This window comes from Dromaius novaehollandiae, chromosome 10, assembly GCF_036370855.1.
Source record: "Dromaius novaehollandiae isolate bDroNov1 chromosome 10, bDroNov1.hap1, whole genome shotgun sequence".
In the NCBI taxonomy this organism is placed as follows: Eukaryota; Metazoa; Chordata; class Aves; order Casuariiformes; family Dromaiidae; genus Dromaius; species Dromaius novaehollandiae.
The window spans coordinates 6,687,436-6,713,729 of NC_088107.1; the positions used below are offsets into that span (position 1 = coordinate 6,687,436).

The 26,294-nt window shown below is 40.6% G+C and overlaps 1 protein-coding gene across 5 annotated transcripts in view; it reads right to left on the reverse strand.

Moving 5' to 3' along the window:
- MCTP2 (multiple C2 and transmembrane domain containing 2) overlaps positions 1-26,294 on the reverse strand; it is a 126,902-nt gene that overhangs the window by 31,096 nt on the left and 69,512 nt on the right. For all 5 annotated transcript variants that reach the window (XM_064517924.1, XM_064517925.1, XM_064517923.1 and 2 more), the window contains 3 exons: positions 18,557-18,658; positions 17,207-17,281; positions 16,296-16,415 (listed from right to left, as the gene is read on the reverse strand). In XM_064517924.1, coding sequence (XP_064373994.1) covers positions 16,296-16,415; positions 17,207-17,281; positions 18,557-18,658 — 297 coding nt within the window. The remainder of the gene's footprint in view (positions 1-16,295; positions 16,416-17,206; positions 17,282-18,556; positions 18,659-26,294) is intronic.

Below are 26,294 nucleotides of genomic sequence, written 5' to 3' on the forward strand. Positions count from 1 at the left end.
GTTAACACCCTCAAGCAGTAACTCCCCCCTCCAAAAAAAAAAAACAGAAAAAAAATCCACCCCCCAAAAAAACAAAATAAAAAACAGGGAAAAATATTACATCAGTTTTATACCATTTGGGGTAATTTGCTGGAGTGGAATGGAGGAGGTGAATGGGAGAAGAAATCTGCATGTTACTCCTAAAAGGATAGCTATCACAGACAAAGCAATCGGGGAAGATCCTAAAACAAAGCAGGGAGGGGAACAAGCCAAAAAAAATTCTGTTGCATTATATTGCAGCTAAATTAAGTTGTCATTTTTATCTCTGGTGTTTTGGTTTATTTATCAGCAGGGTCATAGTTTTGGGATTACTCTCATACAGAAAGTTATGATGTATTTTCAGTGAGGAGAGGCACTGTGCAAGTTAGAAGCTGATCTTATAATAAAGAATTCTTTCAAAAAGGGTCAGAAAGAATATATTTGTGCTGTGTAGAAGGATGCAAAAATATAAGTTAGTTTTATTTATTCTGGATAAGGTGAACACCTTAAAAGGGTCATGAAAAAAATTATCATTAGCTGAGCTGATAAATGTCCACTTTGGAGACGTATTTGTTAACATGGTGAGAAACATTAGCAGTGAGGGTCAGATGGTGACGTAACTCTATAGTAAGTGGAAAGAGCATTCAATAGAAATGTTCTTTAACTTTGGCCTGTCAACACTGGGTTAACGCTGGTAGCAAACAGGAGGCTTAAACTATATGTTTAAGCTAATCTAATGACTTCCTCATGTTCATAGTGTATATTAGATCTGAATGAGTAAAGGAGAAAGGGCTCTCTAATAAAGCAAGTATATGTAATTAAACTTCATTCAGTGTACACTGGCAGGAGGATCGCACATAAGGTTACTTCTCTGGCAGTCTTCATCTATGGCATGAAAAGATTCAAGCTGCAATAGATCCACAAAAGTGAGAAATAGGTGCTTGTACACAGCAATGCTTTAGAATTCACTAGTACCCTTCTCTCCAAAACCTCTGGTCCTAAAGACATGTTTTAGGACTGACAGAGCCAAGGGAGCAAGGCTTTTTTTTTTTTTTTTTTTTTTTTTTAATAATAAAAGTTGGGAGAAAAAAAAAAAAAAAAAAGACAACAAAGAAAAATCCCAGTAAACCCAGACCACAAAAAGTGAATCCAAAAACCACCATAAAACACCAGTCTAAGATGACATCCTTTCAGGCAAAGACTTTCAGATTTTTCTTTTTCATTGTCTGGTGGACACAGGGGACACCCAACCGCAGCCCCCCGCTGCAGCACCGCACGGGAGCCCAGAGGCAGCCTCCTCTCCCAGAGACTGAGCTTCCACAGGTAAGAGCACTGCAAAAATGGTAAATCAGCCCCTCCAGCCCTCCCCACTTCCAGCATGCACATTGCAGACTGGTAATAGAGAGTGATTACAACACTTGAGCAATTTCAGCAGGTTCATAATCTGCATTGTGACAAAATTGCTGCATTACAGAACAAACACACAAAGATGACTGGGACACTCATTGTAATTATACCCTAAATACGTTGCTAATGTAAGCTAGCAACAACGGCAGCAAAACATGCACACACAAAATTCCGAACTACTGACAGCATGACTCTGTAACAAATTTTTTTTTGGTAACGGACCTATAGCATCTTGCTTTCCAAAGTGTAGAACAATTTGAAAAGAAAAAAAAAAGTTGCAAGACCCTCTTGCAATTTAAGGCAGCTGTTCAGGTAAAACTACAGCCAGAAGATTGTTTATTTTAATAAAGCTATTATATGTCCAGCTCCAAATTAGGAATGGCAGGAGACTAGGGGATGCCTAAACCATCACCACCTGTTTGCCCTGAAAATCAATTAAAGTCACACTATCACAGCAATCCCTTCTTAGCTAATAAAAGTTATACAGCTTTAACGTGCGACTTTAGGTGCTTTGCAGGAATGTGCCTGAAATCTAAAGCCTTAGTCTCACATTACTCTTGTACTAAACACAACTATGAACTAACCACCGTAAAACTTGCCTTTTTGGGGTTAGAAAAGGTGTTAAGGGAAAAGAGATTCTGAATTGCTGTTTTGATGCAGTGGATTGAACTAATATTCAGTAAATTCTAACAACCCAGCCAAGAACATTATATAGAGTTTTAAATAGGAGAAAACTGAAGTCCTTTATGACACATGCCTGTTCAACATATTCTGTGCTGCAGAACAGATCCAACTTTACAAGTTGAAAGCAAGGGCAGTAGAGACATCCCAAGTGTTTTAGTAATTAAACGAATATGCATAATGAACCATATGCCCAAAGGGCCTGTTCTTCAAGTGGGCCAGATTTTTGTTTGAATTTTTAATTTTTATATACAGATGAAACATTTCATGTAATATAGCAACAGTGCAAAGGAACATGCTATGCAGGAAAGGAAGGAGGAACTACCCATGTGAGAACGAACCAAATGCACTTGATGAATTCTGCTCCTCAATTTCCAATTCAGAGCCAAGAGGGCTTTAAAAAAAAGGGGGGGAGGGGAGAGAGAAAAAACTGCTTTTCTCCTTTGAACAGCTGCATTGGTCATCTGCTCAGAGTCTATAAAAGATGCATTAAATACATATATTTATATAGGTCATATTTACATAAGTGTGAGATGGATTACACGTACCAATAAATTAAGATGCTACGTGGCTACCAAAAATACAGATGCCATCAAGTTAAAAACCTTCTGATCCATCATGAAAAACTACAGGATGGTGATATGTTCAGCAGGACCTGTCATGTGAAACAGGACATCCTCATATCTGACTGCGAAGCAGAAATGGGCATTTTAAAAAAGATGGGTCAAATTCCACCCTTGTTACAATAATGTAACCCTACTGTGAGCATTAGAGTATCACCGCCTTGATGCAGAAATATTAAATGTTCCAAGTCCTCTTAGGGTTGAGCTGCATTTCTCCTTCCTCAGTAACATTCACTCTTTTTCATCCCTAGCTCCTTGAGTGCTTTCTAACGCAAGAGAAGCACCCTTTGCAAACATGATCCATTGTAACAGATTAGTCCTTTAAAACAGCAAAAAAACTAAGTGGGGCTTCTAACTAATTTTCAGATATCTAGATTGCAGAAGGTACTTTTCTGTGGGTTTAATCCATTGGACAAATTCATATTTTGCTTTGCAAAACCAGCGACAGGGTCAGGTCCTCTCTGAGTATGGACATGCAGGTTAAGTAGCAGAAAATCTTTCCTGAGTGAGCTTTGCCACAGGTTGAGTGGTTCTTTATACATGATTTGGTTCTGCGAACCAAGGGAAATCAAATCCTTAATAGACTTAAGTGAAGGAAATAAATTTCTGGATAAATAGCAAAGAGTAGCTGGCATTCTGGCATTGCACAGTTAGGTGAGTAGCAGGGTTATGACGACGACGCGGCTCTTGGATGCACTCACTTGGTGCTGCAGAGCTGCGGTGTAGAAGTATCAACCATGCTATATAGATGGCAGATGATAATCTGATCTACTTCTGAATTCAAAGAGTGAGTTTTCATCAAACTTAGTAAATTAAACTTTTCCTGGCACTCCAGGAGTCCCCTTCTCCAAACTGAAAGGGAACAGAATGTAAAAACCACTCCTGCCCCCAAACTTTGAGGCATTTGGATGCTGAAGTAAGTTGTAAATAACTGTGTTCATTGCTCTCAGCCCTAATTCAGGGTTCCTGCTTTAGACGCTGCCTGGTTTCCGTGATCTAGTGGTCTCCGTGGACAGACAGATAAACTTCAACGGCTGTCAGAAGACAAAAATTGACAAGGAGCGTCACCTTTCCCGACTGTTTAAATCCTTTAAGGAAGTGTTGGAGCAATTAGAGAGGGAGTCTAATCTTTGCAGAGTGCATTAACACTCTCCGACCTCCCAGACAATAGATCAGACCTCAGACACATAATGCTTCCCTAAGGCTTTTTAACCAGAGCATTTGATCTCATAGTCACTCCGTATGTGTTACTATAGGTATCAGTGCATAAGACAGTATTCATCGTGCATTAAAAGGACCTCCATCTCTGCTAGTGTTCATACAACTTTTAAAATAGAAGGCAAGAAAGCCATTACAATGCACGGCACTACAAAACTACTATTCCTCCGGGGGAGGAAAAAAAAGAAAAAACCCAACCCAGATTAGCTCTGCAGAATGTCTTCATTTCTAATAATCTCATATTTCTTTTCCATCACCACTATTTCCCAGCTTCGCAATATAAATCTGTTTTTAAAACAACATAGATTAGTTCTTTATTCATAGAAACAGTTGTCTAATAATTTCAAAATACTTCATTCCTTAACCCCCGTGGAGGGACTTGAGGGAAAGGGAATTAGAAAGACAGGTCTAGTTTATTAAGGAAATTGAAATATATCATTGCAAATAATTTTCCCAAATGTGTACAAGAAGGTATCTGGGGAAGTTTTCTTAACCACTAGAACAAGCCATCATCTAATTCCTGATGGGCATGTTCTGCTAAAAAAAAAAAAAAAAGCTAATATGACTGAATCAATTATGCATTTTCCATTTAATATTCTAAACATTTTAAGAAAATTTGCTTAGTGCATTTTTTAATGGAATTAGACCTCCATGCCGTCACATTCTGACAGAGGCCACATCCGAACATTCCTCATACGGACAGTGCATAATGGGTTTGTAAGACTAGCTAACTGGATTCCCACTCATTGCTAAATAACAGGTCCTGCATTCACACTGATCAGTTTTTTTTCCCCCATGCAATCTATCAGAGGCACTGTGCTAGCTGATAATACTTTGTACTAATGCATTAATACTTTGCATTATCTGCAAGATTTTGTTTTACTGTCCTAGACCCACCACCGCTGGCTTTTGTGAAGTATTTTTTGCTGCTGTTTAACTGTGTATCCCAACAATTGTCAAACTGAGTGCATCAAAAATGACAAAAAGGTCATATATACCTAGTATATTTAAAAACAAACAAGCCTTCAAAGTCAAAGTGTAATGCAGTTATTTCTAATCTGAACAAACGACAGAATACATCTAATGAAAGTTGACAATTGGCTTTGATACAAAGCTCTGCAGTTACTATATTCCATTGAAAGACAAAAGCTGAAGGAAAACACAGCAGACAGTAACATCTCCCGAAAAGCAAGGTAGGAGGTTCTGCATCTGAACAAGGAGAGCAGATAAAGGTTGTTTTAGTGTAGATTCCTGCTCACATGACACTCATCTTTCAGTAAAAATTCTGACTTTCCGGGCATATAGCTAAGGCTAAAATAAATCAGCCTATTAGACTAGTACAAAACACTTCATGTTTTACATACTTATTAGCATTTATCAAGATCACAGCACTGCATTTAAAATAAAATAGAATTAAAAAAGCACCTGAAACTGAGCTAAGCCCAACTACAATGCACATGTCACAATTAAGATTAATCTATTACAATTTAATGAAGTGTAGGGGAAGACATCAAAACTCAGGGATATTACTGGTACCAACATAATCCTTTACTGTGGCAGTACTCAAATCTACTCATAATTAATAGTACAGAGTTTGGGGGATTTTTTTTTTTTTGTCAGACATTTCTGGACTTTGCAGCTACCCCAGCCTTCCAGCTTTGTTTCCCCATGAGTGCTAAAAAGACAGTATAGACTGGAATTGCTGTTGGACTTGATATTCTGATTTAGAATATTTTTATTATTGCAGTCCTTAAACAACCTTATGTTCAACACCTTAGGACTTCCAGGTTGCTTAAGTCTAACCTCTAAGACGCATCACATCTTAGTCACTAGTGAAGAAAAGCAAAACCGAAAGAGAAGAAAACAGGCTTTTTCAAAACACATTGGCTATGTAGCTTCTATACTAATCCTCTTTTATTTCAGGTCTTGTAAAGGATCCAACTCTTTTTCTCATTTCAAAAAAAAAGAAAAAGAAAAAGAATGGTTTAAGAGAAACCCCTTAAGGTGCATTTGTCTCCATCATAAAAACCAAAATGTTGCATTACCTTCAAATATGAAATTTCTTCCAGTTGTCAAGATTTCTGCAACTAGTGTTAGATTAGCGCTGAGAGAACGAGTGAATTAAATTAAAAATAAAATAGTTCAAGAAAACCTGCCAGAAAAGGAAAAAAAAAATATCTGACAAAAGCATAACTGCTGGGAGTTTGCTCATTCATGAGCGAGCATCGCCACCTACAGGATTTTTGTCCTCCCCAGAAAACCAGCTCCTAACACTGAAAACAGGATTTGCTCCAAAATGAGGATGGCGATTTTTAACTGATGTTAAATAATGCAGTGCTGCTGAAGTTGAGGGAGTTGCAGTGACTTACACCACCTACAGACATAGCTTTACATATCTCCATTTTACGGGAATCAAGAGGGCATATATATTTCCAGGGAACGCACTGTTCTAAGCTTACATCAGTGTTGAAGGATTCCCCTCCTTTTTTTAAAAATGAAGAAACAGAAATAAAATAGTGATAGGATTACTCCACCAATGACAGCGGAGATAATAGTCAGTGTCTACAATCTTCCTGTAAAACGAAGTGCTTTAAAGTACTTTCTAAGAGGTGCCAGGTCAAAGTAATGCAAATAATGAGACAAAACCAAGCAGATCTGGACTCAAAGAAAAATCAATGCACCTGGGGTTTAGGAAAAAAGTAGAAGAAAATTAGAAAAAGCTACACTAAAAGTAAAAAAAAGTTTTATTTTTAATGACAATTTCATTTTCTAATACATATCTTTCTCATAATAAATATCAGGGACTTCCTACATTTTTTTCCCTGCTTCTGACATCAAAAATAGTCGACACTTCTGTGCTGGGCTGCATACCTTTTTCTATATGGTTTGCATAATACCACTAATTAATGCACGTCACACTTTGGAAAGTCTACCTATAAGCATTTCAGACTGTGATATTGCCCATAGTGATTGGGCAAGCAGCTTCTCTCACACACACTCACATTTAATATGAGTCACACACAGATGCCGCATTCAATGTAGAATACTAATTTCATCTTCGTTTATGCCATTCCAAATCCTTGAATACAGCAAACTTTTGGGGAAGGCAACAGGCAAATTGGGAAAATAAAAGCCACTGGCTCATAATATGGAAAGTCACCTCGTCAGGACCAGATGAGCTAGCAAATGGTTGCTAATAGATTCCTATTGTTTTTCAGCATACCAGTCAATTGATAGGAATTACAAATTCCTGCTTTTTCACAAATTCAAAAGATGCTAAAAAACTTTTAATTTGAAGTTCCTCTAAGGAATCTAAAAAACCAAAGCCACAGTAACCGAAAGAAAAAAGCCTACTTTCACACAGTGTGCACTTCAGCCTTTCCCGGATGTTTTGTAGCAAATTCCTAACATCAGGGTGTAAATTTGCAGGATGACAATAAGAACCATGAGATAAATTCACCTTCTGCATAAGCAAGTTTTGCAATTCCATTGAGAATAAAGGAGCCAGCCCCTGCTTTCATGGATAGTGAATTTGATCCTTTATAAAATAGCTGAAATCCAAGGACGAAAGACATGCTTACATGCTATCAGTGATTAGACTCAGCTAAGAAAACTGAGCGTATCTGCTAATACGTGGTTAGAAACAGGAGTTCAGCAATGTTGAATATACAAAGAAAACCAGCAACAGGCAAGAGTACAATTTTATCCTGCTGGACAGAGCGAAATAATTCCAACATATGCAAAAATAAATAGAAACCGTACAAGATAGTTTTAAGATCAACAATGATCTCTTGCAAAACTTCTGAAGACACAAGATGTTTATGTGTGTGTGCATATATATATTAAATACATATACACACACACACACATATATATATATAAAAAAAGGCTTCATAAATCAAGCAGCTAAAGTATACTACAATACAGCAAACTCCAGCCAGACCACAAAGAGGGTTCTCTCTTCATAAACATCAGATCAGGCAGCTAAAATTATTACCAAAGCTCTCTTGTAACTGTCACCTGTGGTGGGTATAATTACAGGCTACTGCTGCAAGCACGCCCACGTCATATGGCAATAAAAGGACCTACAGCTTGCCAAGCCCAGGCAGACAATGGAGAACACACACCACCTGACGAGAGCCCAAAAAGATCAGCCAGGGAGACTAATAAAAATGACAGCTTAGAAACAAATGACAAAGCTCCCACCACAAAAAAGGCAATATCAAATTAGCTGGAAATGCAAGCGCTGAGCAGAGTTCTCCAACAGGTCACAACTCGAGCCGAAAGCCAGGCAGAACTGCTTTCAGATGCACGTAGTTCAGGTCTGAGCTACAAAGAGCCCCTGTGCATTTTTTTTTTTTTATTATTAGACAAAATGTTTGCACATCTAGGGTTGCCTTTGTGGGCTGTCATTAGATAGCCAAACAGATGAAAACTACATATTACTCATTCGGTTCCAGAGACAGGCAGGTTTGTGTATGTTAACACAGGCACGTTCTTTGGATACGTCTACCCCATAACAAAGATGATTTTTTTTTCCTCCATTGCCTTGATTTTTTCTTTGGATGCCTGTGTATATATTGCTGCTGACCAGCTGCACAGATGCATATCCTCAGGCAGAACCGGGCCTTTACATGTACGTTTTGACTATTCAGATTAGCACCGTTACAAATGTATTAAAAGGCTTCATCATCAGGTAAAAACAAAGTAATGCAATTACAGAGAGAGAGAGAGAGAGAGAGAGAACGCGCGCGAGAGAGAGAGAGAGCGCGCGCGCAAGAGCGAAGCGGGGATTTGGATTTCTCTCGTTACCAGGGCTGCGGGAATCATCCCTGTACGATGCACGCAAGTTCGGAATACACAACACGGAAAGCGCTGCTATTGCTCACAAATACCAGCGCAGCGTAGGCTCACGTTGATAATTTAAGATGTAGCTCCCCACCCACAAAAGCAAGGAACTCGTTACATAAGGAGAAATGCCCCGTCAAGCCCCACAAGAAAGGAGTATTACACCTCAGATACAAAAAAAATTTTTTTTTTTGGAAGGTTTCTCATTGGCAAAAAAACCAAATCCCTTAACTCCCGAGCTAGAACGATAGGACTATCTATTCTTTTTAAAGCCAAAAAGAGTTTTTGTGTCAGTCTCAGTTAAGCTCCATCTAACCCTCACTCCAAAGCTTCAAACTTTGTTTTTTAGATCTTGTTTACAGTGTTGTCAAGCTCCTAAGTGGTTATTTCCCTATTAACTTTGTCCTTGTTTGTTCTTGCATTTTTGAAAGAGCTGGAAATAACATGTGTTTACTTTGCTGTGTCTCTCTCAGCATCATCAATATCGCTACTGCTATTCCAGGAATTTTAACGGCTGCAAAGCCTGGGATCTCAAGCTTAAATCGTATTCCCCTCAACCACAGAAGAATAATACTGGAAATTTTAAAAATTGCTGCGAGAAGGGTAAAATCGTCTCCTTTAATTGTCTCGAAAAGCCTGTTTCTCATCCGAGCACTTACGTGCACATGTCAGGTAATATGCTCCTAACGGCTTTCCGTGCACAAATGTTGCATTTTCACAGGCGCTGCCATGAGCAGTGTGGAGGAAGCAGGATGTAAACGCTTCCTCTGTCATTAGGAAAATGCTTTTACTGGGATATAATAGTTTGAAATAAAAACATACCTCTGATCCTGCCTTTTCTCTGCAGTTCAAGACAATCATTTTAAAGACATGCCTTTACTGGGGGTATATAGAGGGAAAGGAGGGAGGAAAATGGTAGGGGGCTTAAAGAATTAATTACCAGACCAAATCCTTGAAACACCGTCTTTCATTACTCCTTCAGGGCTAGACTCTAGTCTTAAATGTGAACAAATTTTTGTATCACAGGGTGTTATTTCACAGCTTCCCTATTTAGATAAAATCTGCATTCATCCCTTTGCCTACTGCTTCTTTAAAACTGTAGCAAAACACAAACTGCAAATGGGGTGAGAAAAGCCCTTAGCAAAGGCTCTGCAATACAGAAGTAAAGACCATCTCTTTTGCATTAATACTTTTTTTTTAATTTTTTTCTTTTTCCAAGTTCCCTATTCAGTGTTTGAAGAATACCCATTCTTCTCTCTTTCTTTAGGATTACATCTATTCATTTTATTTAGCTTTTTAATGTGGAGACATTTTAATCTACCATTGCTTTAATGCTGTTCCCAAACACTTTGGGAACAATGTTTTATGTTTTGTCTTCAGCTATGAGGAAGAAAAGAAGAAAAAAGACTATACCCTTCTCATCAGTTACACATATAATCAAATGTCAGAGTGGTTTGTGGTTTGTGCTTTGTATCAAGCAGCTTCTGGTTCAAAATCAGCTGACAATTCACATGGAAAATAAGAAAGACTTTGGAGAAGTTCACATGGGAGAGCATCTTCCTTCCCCACTCTATAAAAAAGCAAGTTATCATCATCTACTGGTCATTCATGAGTAGGGTTTTAGTCAAAATTCTCCTCTATCCTCTCCTGGGTTGGCCAGAGTGTCCAAGTGTCATAAGACAGCCCATCCAAGAGGTCTACTCTACCTCTACTTTAACCCAAGTTGTTGGGATTTCAGAGCACTTATTGGTCTCGTTTCTCCAAAGATCTTCCTTGCTAAATCTTTTGCCCCAAACATTTCCTTTACCGTTCAAAAATTCCACAAAAACGAAAGTATTGAGTCATTTTGTTTTGCAAAATGCCACCCTTGTGTTAAACTGGATGTTTTGTTCACATGTTCTTGTCACGTCTAGTATTGCACTATGCTTAATGTGAACAGAATTGGAACATTTCATGTTTTGCTTGGGAAAGCCTAAGCATAACATGTAGGAGATGCCTGTCCACATACAGAATGGAAGACCTCACCCCAAGTAAACTCCAGAAGGCATAGATTTTGAGTTAATAAACATCTTTCCTTGAGGGGAAAAAACATTTCCTTCTTACTGATAGGCAATTAACAATTTTAGAGGACACTGTCAACAAGCTAATGGCCTTTTGCCTCTAGGTCGTCAGTATAAATATAGCCGAGCTCACAGAGATTAAAAATTGTTCATGCCTAATAAGATGTTTGGTGTCTCCTCTATGAAATGAGTTTAATTGGGCTCAGATCCAGCTCCCGTATCATGAACTTCAGTGGCAGTGTGCTAAATGGCAGACTCAGCATAGACACCAAGAAGTTCGCGGGCTGCAGAGTCTAAGCCATCTATCTCTGTTATCCCAGATTAGGACTGAAGCAAATTAGCAGAGTAGCGTGTATATGTACATATATATTTGGGGAAGGCATGCCTTGCTGCTCTTCAATTGACAGAATGAACTTTCATTTGCCACAAATGCACAAGCACTACCTGTCATCAAAGCTATACATCTCAGTGATGAGAAAATCAGCAAGGAACATGGAAAGAAGTTTGTGCAATACTTGGCTATATACAGGACTGCACAAAACTCATGATTCCTTGGGCAGTGCAATTCCCACAGCCCAAGAGGCCAGCACCTAATAAATAAATAAAATAAAATAAAAAAATTGGTCAGCCCCCAGACCCAGCTTCTTCTGGATCTGCAGAGCTTTGAGCTCCTACCTGGCAAAGGGGCTCAGAATCCCACCTCCACCGCAAGAAGCTCTAGAGCTAAAGTTTGAGGTTTCCACTGCATCCGCAGCTCCCAGCAGCTCTGCCAGGCAGCTGCCCCTTAGCCACAAACACCAGGGCTTTCCTAATCTTGTATCAGTTGCCTTTTTGAGAAGTCCCGAGAAAGCGATACCATGCTTGTCATTCCCCCAGCTGCTCATCATTACATACCTGCAGTGGGTTTGACCAGAACCTCCACATTTCAACCCTGTTACATTGCATTCCTTCCTTTCCTCCCCATACTGATCCAGCATAAAAGACTTATCACTTTGCAATACCACTGCGAAATGAATAAATACTGCCTGTGCATGCTTGCATTCATCGTCTCACCCAGGCTGCCAGCTAGGTCTGAGCCTGAAAAATAGCTCCCACCTGTACCCACCCTGGCAGCAGCCTTGATGAGCAGAGGCCTAAATCTGATGTAGCAGGACACACTGCCAGTAAAAAAGTAGTGTACTGGCATGGGTTAGTGTGCAGGGACCCTGAAGCAAATCAGCAGCGAGCCCTGCCAGTCACCACAGAGCTGCTAGGGAGGCTGGGTTTCCATAGCTCGCCTGGTCTTGTCAATGCCTCTTGCACCTATCATGAAAACTTTAAAAAAATATATATGATAGTAAAAATTCCAGTCAATATATCCTTTTAATTTGCACCAGATTATAGGGTTTTTTTAATGCAATTACTGTAATTTCATTAAATGACATAATTGCTATTAATGCTTAGAAAAATGTCAATAGAAGGTGTAATTATGTTGTATAAAATCACAAGCACAATGTGCAATGATGCATAATTCCATATAAAAATCATTGTGACTAAAATTAACTTTTGAAATATTTTAAAAATATGTTTTGTACAGTAAGAACAATTCATTTCTTACTATAGATGCAACTTCCACAACCAAATTTGTGAGAGAAGGAGCAAAGCAGGTAGGCAGCGAGTATATGTGGCAGGAAGGAGTAGGAATTTGATTTAAAATTGCATTTGAAAGATGAGAACATGAGTTTTCACATGCATGAGTGGAAAAAACAAACAGCTCATAATCGCACAGATACACAAAATGACTTACAGGCAGACATTTCCTAAGGCATATTTCACCATGCAACTCCAGCTTTCTGGACACCAATAATGCAGCGTGGAAGTGAGGCTTCAGTGGAGAAAGGTGTGACAAGAGGAAGGCGTGATGAGTACCAGGAAATCAAGGCTAAAACCAGAACATTCGCCCTGGAAACTGGGAACAAATTGCCAAGGATAGCACATGGAGCATCAGGCACACGAGCAGCACCACGAGTGGACATACTGGAGCACCTTAACAAAGAGCCCTTTCTGAGAGCTTTCAGTTAAAATACAACATACTGGGTTGAATACAGACATAACTATATGAAAATGAAATAATCAGAGGGGATTACCGAAAGAGCCTTTTGGTCTTAAGATTCTCTACAAATCTCAAAAACCCTCTACCTAAAAGGAGAACACACTAAGATTTCTCCCTGCACGTGAACACTATTAGCACTACAGGCAACTTTTTACACGTGTACTGATATTCTCAGTTATGCACAGCATGTGGTGCCTATTTTGGCACCAGAGCCAACACAAAGTTTACACTATAAAGAAGTCAAAAAACTATGCCATGACTTTCATTCCTCTGACGCACTATTTTTTGAATTTAAGTGTAACACACAACTTGCACTGACCCCCTCGTGCACAGTGCAAATTTCTCCAAAAGTGACATTTTGCTTTTCATCAGACCTCTCATTCAACCCTCTTTCCAAAACCCCCAAGCTTGACTAAATCCTAATTTCACTTCTACCTAAACAGGCCTGATCTGTGTCTTTAGTGCCTACATGAATGACTCAGGTTAAAAGTCATCGGATTAAACACTGCAGAATGCAGACACAAAGTAAGATCTCATTTTTAAAGTGCAAAAGAAAACTACTCACATGTTCTTGGATGGTCTCCTCTCACCATAACAGACTAATACAGAAATTTAAGCTGGGGATGATGTATCTTAAAAATGAGAACACACAATGATGGCATTTTCCCCATTCATCTGCATCCTGCCTCCACTATCCTCCTCTGTTTCCCCTCTCTTTATCTGTCCCTCTTTTTCTCTTGCGCACCCAGAAGTAGCAGCACATGCCCTTGTCATACGCCCTAGCTGTCAGCTTTAATGGGGAGGGAGGTACACTGTAATAAAGACTAAAACAGGAAGGTGCAAGATACTGCAGTCCTTGCCTATCGCAATGCTCCAACGATCTCTTATTTTCTTTTGTCTGGCTGTTTATAGTCTGGTTGCTTAAGAAAACAAGGCTCATATGATAGCACTGTCTGCCTGTCTTCCTCCTCCCTCTTCATCCCTCCCTCCGTTCTCCCTTCCCAAGAGGGGCATAGGCTACCTGTAGAGGGAAACCAAGGGCAATGCAATGGGGAGGGGGGGGTCATCAGGAACACACTCTATGGGCTTATTGCCATGAGAATAGGTGAAATACGCAGAATACAACCATGCTTCATTGTTATCAGCAGCCCAAGGAACAACTTTGGGGAGAGAAGGGTGTTCTAAGGTTTTGGAGCCTGGTTAATATTTAAAACCATAGATTCACCATGCTATCCCTGAACAGTCGTGGTTTCAAGAACCCAGATGAAAAATGTTCAAGGAGCTTTGTGCATCTTGCCCTCCTCTCAGGTTTTCAGAGTCAGATACAAGTGGGTTGCTAGTGAGGATAAATATGGCACAAAGCTAGGCTGATTCAAAGCTGGGCATGGAAGGCACACAGAGGCTGCTTGCTGGGGAATGATGATTTTACAAATGTGCTATTCTAATTTACCTTTTGTTTAACCTGTTAAGAATGGATCACATGCACAGGTTTGGGCTTTTTTGCTGCATCTACCACAGTGCTTGCCTATTTTCAGAATTATGAACACACACTGGAAATAGCGAGATACACAGAATTAGCTCTTCATTACATGCGCTAGAGCTGAATTGTTTCCACGTGAAAAATCAGACTTAGATTTTGATGCGTAGAGGAAGTCACTTCTTATCTGCATTCATATATTCATGTATTTCTCTTCCTTTCCCACTACACACTTTCTGTTAAGAAACCAGTAGCATTATGGGATACAGTAAAGATGTTCACGATCTGCAACCTGTAGCCTTCTACCTTTGTGCTCACCATCCGTTTTACCACGAATCAATTACTTTTTCTGCAGATCCACTTTCCCACTTTCTTATATTTCTGCCTCATTATCACTTACAAACATTGCTAAACTTCTCCATAGTCTAGAAAACAGCCATAGCTTCTCAAGTGCTTTGGTCCCTACTTCAGCACCTCCCAGGCTCGCGCTTAGATTCTTGCTGAGCAGCAACGGCAGGACGTCACCGCGGGGACTGCACATCCCTCCTTCTCCACCTCTAGCATGCACGACCACACAATCCCTCTTCACAGCCGCATCAACGAGGTACCTGCTCATCCTCCTTTCCTACGCACAGCACAAGGAGAGGGATTTCAGACCACCACTATGCAAACACACACTCAGGCACAGCAGTTCCACTTCTTCCAAGGAATCCATCACCTTAAGGCCTTGAGGGCAAGGATAAGTTTATTTAGGTTTTCTTCCTCTTGGTGCTTTCAGCATATCTATATGCATCCTACAGAAGGGTATATCAATTAGCATCTCTGCTCTTCAGTGGAGAAGATACTTCACGGCACTAGTCACCAGCTCTCGAACCACTGAGCTCTGGATATGATTTAAATAAGCTTTGAACAAAAGCAAAAAATAATACACAGAAAACACCCTTTCTTCCTTTCCACTCTTACTTGCCAGTCATCCCTGTAAACTGCAGGGTGAAAGACTGCTTCTCTGTCTTTACTCTGAGCTTCTTTCAGCCAGGGATGGCTCACTTTACTCATCAAATACACTGTGAAGTGTTTTCCTCAAAGGAACCTTAAAGCAACTTACAATTCACAGACAGTAAAAGGGTTAGAAATCTTGGAGATGTGGCTGTTATTTTGCTTAATAAACACTCAACTCAAACTTTTTTTTTCATGCTGGACCACCACAAAACAATTTTGCAACCTTTAACGGCATGCCAAACATTTCAAGCATGAAGAAAATGTCACACCGCAGAATAAAAAGCAGGCAAAACCTTTTTGTGCTTGAGTGGATTATAAGAAAACTGCAAGTGGGGTGTTTACTACCAAGAGGAAAAAGGAGGGAGCTGAAAAGTGGGACAGGCAGGTGGACAACTGGGCTGTTTGTTCTCAGAACACAGCAGAACTCGCTGACCAGCCTTTTTTCCTTTACCTTCCCCCCCCCCCCACCTTAAGCAATATATTATCACGTCAAGAGAAGAGATTTGCAACAGGCAACATCAGTAGACCTGCTGACGTGCAATAAGGACGTGCAGCACAGTCCGCAGCAGCAGCGGGAGTAACATACATTGATAAACTGCAGTAAAATGCCCACAGAAGATGGGTGCAGACCTGCCGAGACACAGAAAGCCCCTGCACCAAGGGCGAGGAGGCTGTTCCCAAAAGTCTCATTTCCATGCCTGCCCGGCACAACGCAGGCCTGAGTTTGGACTCCGCGCGCCATACCACGGCGCAGCCACAAAACGCCAATAACAGCAAACAATACGTGGCTTTAAGCTGGTGGGGAGGAAGCACTGCAACACTCGAGATCTTATATCACTTAGTCTTATGCAATAAAGAAGAAATCCACTTACCACAAATGCTATCACACTCTTTACCGTGGACTCCCAGAGAAAGCAGCTCCGAAGGAATTGTATTGTATTCCATATTGCCATGGTGATTTTTTTCACGCGATCAACATTTCTTGATAAGATCTGATAAACATTGAGTGGGAGGAGGGGAGGAGAAGAGGAGTTTAATCAAATACTCTAATATCCTACTACTGCTTCAGAAACGGGGATAATTTAAGCTACAAATGCATGCCAGGGCATACATTACAAATAAAGCTTCTATTTCAGAGATACTCTCCAGCTCCTGTCTGCTTTCTGATTACACCCAAACCTTTCAGAACCATTTTCCTTATCCCTCAGAAAAAGAAGAAGAAGAAAAAAGCAAATTTTGATGCCAAAACTACATAAAACAGTAACAGAAACCTACCTTTATTCCCCTTCAATTTTTACAAAATAGCAATGTCTTAGGAAAACAGGCAGATAGAATTTAATCCAAATACAGAACCTTTTCTCTACCTGTTTTGAATTAGTCCATAAAAATAAATACAAAATTGCAGCCTCATTATATCACGCCTTTATTTAAAAAAAGGATAACGGCCATTGTTCTAAAATGCTACAGACTTTTTAAGCAACTAATTTAGACCTCATTTCTTCCTTACAGGAGAGAGGAATCTGGCTCATTTTGTTTTAGGTTCTGTGAACTGTGCAACATCTACGGGTGTCATTTTCCCCACCCTGAAGCACAAAGCAGAACTACTGATGCAAACTAGATCAGAAAACAATTTTGTGTTAACAAGCCTTTAAATATATACAGAAAAAAATGTGCTCCGTATGTGTTTCTATGCATAAATAGGTTTTGTTCCTCGAGCCATCCTACACCAAACTAAAATCTTCCTAAAGCAAACATGAGCGCTTAGTCCAAAGACAAACTTTACCTTTTTAGAAAATTTGCGGTTCTCTTCCGTGAAGCGCTTCTCTCGTGGCTTGAATGTTCTAATGCTTGCTTTTACCTAAAAAAAAAAAAAAAAATCACATTTTTAAGCATTATCCTTTCAGCTTTGCATCACCACCGTTGATTGGGAACCCCAGCATCTTTCACGCTTTAGCGTCTCTAAATGATTTATGATGAGTAGCTAGGTGTACATAACGATGCTCCCCACAACCCTGGCGCAGATCTAATTCTCCTGGCGCAAATCTAATTCAGAGTCTGATCTACTGACTTGAAGAGCAGCGACTGCACCGTACAAGCAGTCCCCCCTTAACGCACAGGTCCATCACTCCAGGTAAAACGTGCAGGGGTTGAGCTGGGTAAGGCCAACCTCCCTTAAGAGTCATTCAGGAACGGACCTAAAGAAAGCAGTAGGGCACCTTACAGAGTAACTGAAGTATTTATATAACCCCTTATGTTCACTACAGGGGGAAGAATGGCTTGGTGGCCAGAGCGCCAGTCTACAGGCAAGAGGACCAATACCTGCCCAGGGTTCTGGTGGAAGCTTCTTCGTGACTGTGGATTTGCCGGCAGCGTCCCCCGCAAGCAGCCCCTCCGTGCTGGGGTGCTGCGGCTCCTCACGGACACAGGGCAGCTGCAGCCCCCCGAAACCCCTCCGCAGGTCTGGCAGTGCCAGGCTGGCTCCTCCAAGCGTGGGTGGAAACGGCTGCCCCCTCCAGCCCTCCCAACTCCACCACCAAAGCCATCCCCGCGCGCTGCTGCCGTAAGCGGCAACGGTCTCCAGTCCCGCCGCACCACCGAGCCGGCACGAACGCAGCTCCATTACAGCCCGTGATGGCCTTAATAAACAGGATTTAACTTGGTAAAGGACTGTAGGGCATAAACAATTGCGACTGACTCAGCCACCTAAAAACTAAGCGCGCTGTGTACATGCCTCATTAATTTTCCTGTCAACACCCTGTGAGGAGAGAACATCGTGGGTCAGCTTTTTCAGGAGGAAGTAGGTGTTAAAAGTAACGTATAATCTAGACGTTAACTCCTTTTTTCGGCTGTTCCAAATGAAGCCCTTATGGACGATAATCCACACCGCCTTCCTAAGACATCCGTGGTCACCGTCACGTCCTCGGCATCATCTCATCCACCTGCGTGGACCGTTGCGCCAGCGCTCCCGTACCAACGGCATGAAGGCAAAACCCTCCGCAGCCAGGTGCATTTAGGTCAGGACCTTTCCCGTTTGGTCCCCGTGCTTAACGGATCAGCCCCCCAGCCCTTGCAGGTTCAGGCAGTCTCGATTTCTTACACAAAGGATAAGCAAAGAGAAAACATTTCAACTTACAGGATTAAATAGGACATCCAGCTCCAAGTAAATTACTCCTTTTGAAGTACGTTCCAAGTCTTTATTCTTCAGTGTGTAACAACTTTGTTTACCATTTCTAATCTATAGGTTGGGGGGAGATGGATTTAAAAAAGCATCAATATTTCCCCTGCTGTAATTCACAATATAATTTGAAAAGACACTAAAAACAAATAAATAAATCCCAAACACACACACAAAAAAACTTCCCAAACTCTGATAATATACTCAAAGCTGGAAATACAAAATGACCATTGGATTAGAGACCTATAAAATTGCAGATTAAATCTCTTATGGTCCAACTTTAATTTACAGACCTTGTACTTTATAGTAGAGCAGTGCAAGCAATAACCAGTTTGAAAATTCTGCCCTGGAAGCCAGTGAGTTGATGGGAAGTAATCAGCCACTGTTATTACAGGTTTAAAATGGATTTTTTCTTCCAAAGTTTAGGAAAAGAGCCACAGCAACAACTTGCTTACCTATTGCACACTCCAATACACGAACCCCCTTCTTAATGCTTAGTTTATTGAAAGGTTCTCAAATTACTACCCGGGAAATGAACAGAATCCAGAGAAATTAATCAGCTTCATTACAGTGAATGTTAATGTAACAAATGTTCAAAATAAACTAATTCATGTAAAAACTACCCCGTCCAACCCTCCTCCTCCCCCCCCCCCCCCCCGCCCCGTATTTCAGTGCTGTTTCTATGCTCTAATCTGCCGGTTGGCCCTATCGCACTAAACATCTATTAAAAAGAAAAAACCTTCCCTCACCATTTTGTAAACTATTTGGCTCAAATCAAAAGCATTCTCTCTTCAGAAAGTGATGGCAGAAATGTATTTATTATACACAGTAGGATATGTATTGATTAAACATTTGGCTTTTTAGGAAGCAGACCAGTTAATTCTAAACAGCAGTAACATAAAAAACTGCAGCTTACCAAAAAGCTACATTCAGGGACTGTAATGATCAAAGATTAAAGATAACAGAGGAAATTTGGGGGCATGAAATTGCAACCATATTTACAACGGCTATTGCTGCTGCGGCATTTAGAAGAGGCGCTCATATAAACCACGATAGAAAGGAGTAAGGAGGAAAAAAAAAGGCATAATGGGAACCAAGTGATTTCACATGACAAGGGAAAGGTCGCTTTCCTTCCCAGTGTTGCTCCACCCTCTCTGTACCAAACAGCTCACCAAGGCTAGATGGCTTTCCTGGCCAACAGTTAAAAGGGAAGAGGGCCCTCATAAAGCCCAAGTTTGCATCCTCAGTGGTGTCCAAACAGGAACTCCAGCTTTTGTTAATGTTCTCAAGCAAAGCTTTGCTTAACAGGATGCTGAGGGTTATGCAATCATACGTGGGATTTCTTCCCTTCAAATAATAATAATAATAATAGACACAGCACTAAACCGATCCTGAACTGCCTCTGCTTCCACTATAGGAGAGATGAGAACAAGAGGGCTCCGAGTTGGGTGCAAAGGACACCGCAGCTCCCAAGAAGGCAGCAGGCAGAGGTCTGCTCTGCAGACCACCAGCCTCAAATAATCCGCAGCCCCAAAACAGAAGAGCTACCCAGAAGGCTGGCCCCTCTTCTGAGCCAAAAGGACTGAAATCAGAGATTCCTCATGCCAGCTGCCAAATCAAGTAACATCTGCCCATCATAAAGGATTCTGATATTCAACAGTTTGCCTCCCTCCCCGCCTCCCCCCGCCAAGGGCAAAAGATAATTTAAAAGGATATTGAAAAAAAAACCAAGACAAAACAAAGTTTGGAAATAAAAGATTTTTGCTCCATTTTCCAAATGAACTGAAAGAAATGGATTTGCTGATGGTGAAGGTATAGGGCCAGATGGATCTGGCTTGCGGCCACTACTCCTCCGGTCCCAGGGAATGGCCACCAGCAGGAGCTCTAGCCTGAGCTTCACCTCAGGTCCCCTTGCCATGGGGCAGGGAGTGTGCTGCTCTCAGTGAGCCTGCAGAGATAGAGGTGTGTCTTTGCATAAGTATCACAACATCGTAATTCTGGACTCTCCACAAATATGAATTTGGGGGCTAATTTCCACATATTCCAATTACACATTCCTCGTAACACTTCACCCTATCACCCCAGGAGTAATAACTAGTGGAAAGTTCTTTTCCTGTTCCTTGGGATATCCTTGCATCTTTCCAGAACATAGCCACCAAGGAAAGAAATGTCACATGCTACTAAGTTCACAGAAGAAGGAAGAGGAAAGCTGTCACTCCAAGAAGGTCCGATTCTGGCATTACAGCCCTCTGTGTCCCAAAAATTCTTCTGACTTTGGGGAAAAGTCTCTTCATTTACACAGCTAGAGCTGAATCAAACATTTGGGCTGTGCCTGCAGGTGTGTTCATTCAGCAAGTTTCAAATCAGCAAGGATTAACTTCTATTTCAATCTTTCTTTGGTAACAGGGGCTGGTTTTTGCTTGGGAGACTTTTTAAAAGGGTAAATATCATTACTGTTGTTCCTGTTATTTTAAGATGGAACTGGGGAAAATGTGTCGTGGTGCAGATCCAGGTTTACAGACAGCTTTATTTAGCACCTTCAATTCTGACTTTTCTAGTAAAAGATGTGCAATTATAACAGTCCAAGACTAAACATTCAACTTCTTGGTGGTGGTGGTGGGGGAAAGTACAGAAAAGAACAGTTTGCTTTAAAATGGCATTTCTCCATTGCCTTTTCATTTGGATAAGAAAAAGAAACCTTGAAAAAAAAAAAGTCAAACAAAAGTCTCACTTACAATTTTGGCAATGTACTAACCCAGTGTGGTTCAACAAAAGCTATGGGGTAACTCAAACATTCAGGGAGATTATATCAGGGGCATGTCTCAACTGTGCCCAGAAGAAAACATCCAAAACAGCTTTTAATACACTACATTTTCATTGTATGTTTTTCTTGGGTCACAGTTTTTCTCCTCCTCAGAGCTCAGATTCTGCTCAATGCTTTCTCCTCTCTAGTGATAGCCAGTCATACTAATTTTTATTTTGGATCTATTTCTTTTTCCTCGCTGGATTTTTTTCCAGAATCTCTGCTGTTCACAAATACTGCTTAAATGTTCTCTGCAGCTATGGAAAAGGTGAACAGATGTCGCAGGCTGGCCTGCGGTCCTAGGCTGAACCTAAATGTTGACAGAAATCTAATCTTTCTGCCACTCGAACGCCTTTTGCTAGGTACCTGATCTCACATGGATTTCCCTCAACGAATATTCCTGATAGCAGTGTCAAAAATAGGTTATTTTATCCATGAACATTTATATATAAATATTTACATGAAATGCAAAGGAAAGGAATGCTCTTTCAGTCTTACATATTCAAATTAATTGTAAGAATGTCTGTAGGTAAGGTCCTCGAATCAATATTATTCCTTTATTGATGTTGTTTCATAGCCTATTGAATATTAATGCCCGCATTCTCTGAAAAACACGCTAATAGCATGTAACATACCAGGGCTTAGTCACCACCCAATACTGCCCACAACAAGGTGAATTAACATGAGGACAGTAAAGCCTTCCCTACTGACTTATTTCATTTTGCAAGGTCAGAAAAACACAAGGAGGAAACCAACAAAAACCCAGGATTTTCATCCTATAGGAATTTCTGATAGTTGAGGCATTTCCCTGTTCTGAATCAACTCATGTTTTCACTGAAAAATTCACACCTACTTCCATACCAAAATCCCTTCCCCATACAGGACCATGTGAAGGAAGTATATCATTCGGAGAAAATGCAAAAATTCTTTAGGAACAAAGTATTCTGGCCTGCAGAGGCAACGTCTAGCAGAGCTTTAACTTACGTTACCATCTCACAGTGGGAAGGAAATGGTCAGGTACACGGGACTGCAGTGCAGTCAAGGCTCAAAGTGTACCGAGTTCCTTTCAAATGAATGAATATATTTGCTAAACTCTTCTCACAGATGTCCCCAGTAAAACAAATGTGACTAAACGCAGTATTGATGTAGCCAGCCAATGCTAAATCTATTAAGCAACAACCTTCTGACCGCTTGGGAATTTTAATGAAATCGCAAAAGCCGAGATTGATATGACACAAAACACTGAGAAGACAGGACCCTTACGCAGCAAAGGGTGTTTTTTCATTGCTCTTGTCTCAAAGAAATATGGTTTAGTGTGGGGTTTTTTTTAACATTGATTTTACAAAAACTGCACTCTGTAACCAGCTTTGATGCAGATTCAATGTCATATATTGATGACCTAACAGAACAATGCTGGTTTAAACCTCTGTACATCAACACCCGCGACGTGTGGAAAGGGTAATGGCCACTCTCCAAGGGTAATCCATCTAAAGCAGTCGGGACACCTGATATTCCTGCTTGAGCTCATTGCTGATGCACAATGTCATACCGTTTGCCCTACGTAACATAAAGATGTCTTGTAATAGACACATACCTATCCTATCAAAGGGCATACTTCCACAGGAAAAGATGAAAGCAAGCCACATATTTAGTCCACATGGACAAGAATAATTTTTTTTTTTTGTTTCGCCTCAGCCTAGTAACATACGCTGATTAGCTTTCACGCTCTAAGAAGTGTCCATTCATTCATCCCAAACTGTTTGTCCCCCCAAATTTCCCTTTTAACAAACTTCTGTGGCATCCAAAGTAGGGTATGAATTTGGATTCTTGGCAGAGGGCCAACATCGAAAGACCAAATGAGGATGGAGTTGATGGTGTGAAGGCAGTCCATGAGGACCGAAAGCCCTGGGGGCACAAGCCATAGACAGTAGGATCCAAGGCAGGTCCTCAGGAAAACGTGGTCATGTTGCTATCATTTTCAGTGAGTGCTGGATGGTCTGGGGAGAATATCTCATTTCAGAAAGGTGTCAGTTTTTACGGAAGAGATTTTTTTCCTCTTCCAACATTTCTGGTTCGTGAGAGGGTAAAAGTCAGAACAGAAATTCCACTTGACAGCTGCCTCTGTTGCGTAATTGTAGCATTTTCCCTGCTCTCGAACTCTCAAGCTTGCTCTCGCAAAAGTCTGTCCACTTATGGTCAAGTGCTAAGTAATCTCAGTTGTCAGGTATCTGTTCCCTGAATCCGGGCCATGCTTTAGATAATTAAGCTTGCAAAAGTCGTATTAGTTGCTTTTGCTGTATTGTTAGACACTGACCTTGCTTGGCACTTGAAAATAATTCATAGACCTCTTCCTGTTTGCTGAAAAAGGGTGCAGCTGAAGTCTACTCTGAGCTGATAATGCTATGGATAAAAGCATTCCTTTCTATGATACAACACTTTGTTCAGAGGTCTTTCTACATGAAGATTTTTGTTATGCTTTGCTTTCAGATTTGTTGGAGCATATTATATACTCCCATATCTCTAATAACTGGCAACCTCCTAGGAGACAGGAGTCTTCTGAAGCAAAACAAGACAGACAGACCCTTACCAAGAGAAATATGGCTGCTTTTTGTAATATCTAAGTCAAAGCAATACAGAAATGGAGAGCACTTCTTTGATAATTAGTTCAAGTCCTCCCAAACCTGCAAAACTTCTAAATCTATCCAGTTCTTTTCTTGAAGCAGTGAAGTTTTTGCCCTACTTCTCCATTTCCCAGGATCTTCTTCAGTTTCTGGTGAAAGGGCCTGCTTCTTTTGGTAAGACAGTGCTCCGTCGCCCTGAATAACCTGATAGCTCTAATCAGCATCTTTTCCAGTTTAAATGTGACTTCTGTGAATGTGGCTAAACAGAGTATTTGAGATGAGGTCTCTGTTATATATTCCTTATAGGAGGTGAGGAGCAGTTAGATGTAAAGAGAAGCAGGAGAAAAAAAACCTGACAGGCTGCTTGAGACAGAGGAAGTTAGAGTTAAAATGCAAGCTTGTTTTTCATCCTCCTGACAGAGGCCAACAAAAGGCAATTCACCCCCCTACCTACCTGCCAAACAGAGAAAATACCAAATGCAGTGTAATGGTATCAAAATCAATGTGAAGTTTTCAGATTTATTCAGTGTCCAACATTTTAAAACTACTCGTGTTCCCCCATTTTGTTTGTATTTCTTATTTGGTGCATGCAAAAAGCTTAGATCACACCCGAGGGTGAATGAAAAGCATGACTCCAATTTCATTGTCTGTGAATTTTGGGGTATTCACGTTAATGTGTAGTCATGATGATAAACATACCTGTTTGCAAAATGCCACTGCAAGATTGCTGGACACATTTAAAGGAAAATTCTTTGTCAAATTAATTGAGCTTTTCATATCCTTCCAACATACACTTTATTCAAGGCAATTTTTCATTGAGAAGAGAACTTAGCTATCCATAAACAATATCTGAAGTAAACTTGCCTCACATGCTGACAGGCAAACTTGTTCATTTTTAACTTAACAGGATAAAGCTGCAAATGCACTTTCATTTTCAGAAGGGAATTTAATGCAAATCAAGGATTAGGCCTGATTACCTATGAGAAATTAAATCTGTGAGGTTTGTGAGGTGTCCTTGAGACTGTAACTAACTGTTGTTCCCTTTCAACATATTTATCTAAATAATTCAAAGGATACATTCAAATTTATAGTCAAAATGACAACATTGCTTAAAATTCCTATTTTAAGGGAAAAAAAGTATAAAACTGCAGTTCTCTCTCTGAGTAGACTAAGTTAATAGGTGCAAAATGTTTTTTAATCAGAAGCTGAAAGGATTATATTTATACAAGACTTGCCTGAAATAGGAGGCAGAGAAGTTTGGAAGGGAAAGAAGAAGATCAGTTGGCAAGGGAAAGCATAAACAATTTTTATTTTTTGTCTCAAACCTTGGACAAAAAACCTACACTGAATCGAGTTTGGACATTACCACACACATGCACTCCCATCCTCTGCCTTGTTACATGCTTCCTAAGGGATACTTGACAACTGCCTATAAAATCGACAGAAAATCCAAATCTAACATCATCTCACTGTGAGCCCACACAGCCTGCTGCCGATCATGCAGACCATTTGGCAAGCGCTGGATCTGCAGGAGAGCAGCTGCTCTAGCCACTCTCTTCCAGTAACATCAGAGAGATGAGGACTTTGGGAAAAATTAACAAAGTGATCCAAAATGGAATAAAAAATGTTAAGAGTTTTTCCTCCCTGTAAACATCAAATCATTCTCCATGCAAAACTGACTTTAATATTGTTCTAAAACCGGACATATCAACAACTCGGGTCACTAAAATAGACAATCTAAAATATCCTAAGCCTCAAAAAGGACTGGTGGTCTCAGCCATGGGGGGAAGAGGACCGCAAAACACATTGCAATTCTAACACCGTTACATTCACATCACACATACGCGAGTATGCATACATGTATGTCACTGAACTGGACGGGCTTCTCCCACTGGAGACTCAGGCTGTTCTACAGAGTCTCAAAACAGATTTTATTATTTATTCTATATACAGGCTGACTCTCAAAACTGCCCACAGCCAGGTCTCTTGGTGTACCAGGCTGGTGCAGAATCTCTGCCCAGGATCGCTTCTCGAGTGGAGGATGCACAGTGCCAAAAGCCTACTATTTCCCCCTCAAGCTCTCCTACGGTTTAACCATACCTTATTCTCAAAATTGCAGAGGTGCACATGTGGTGGACTCCAGTAAAACTAGCAAAGAGCAAGGGTTGGATGAAAACACACACACTCGCCTGCAGAGATTCTGAAGCCACATTGCTTTTAAATTGCATGCACAAGAAACACACATATTTAAACACAATAACAAAACCGGAGC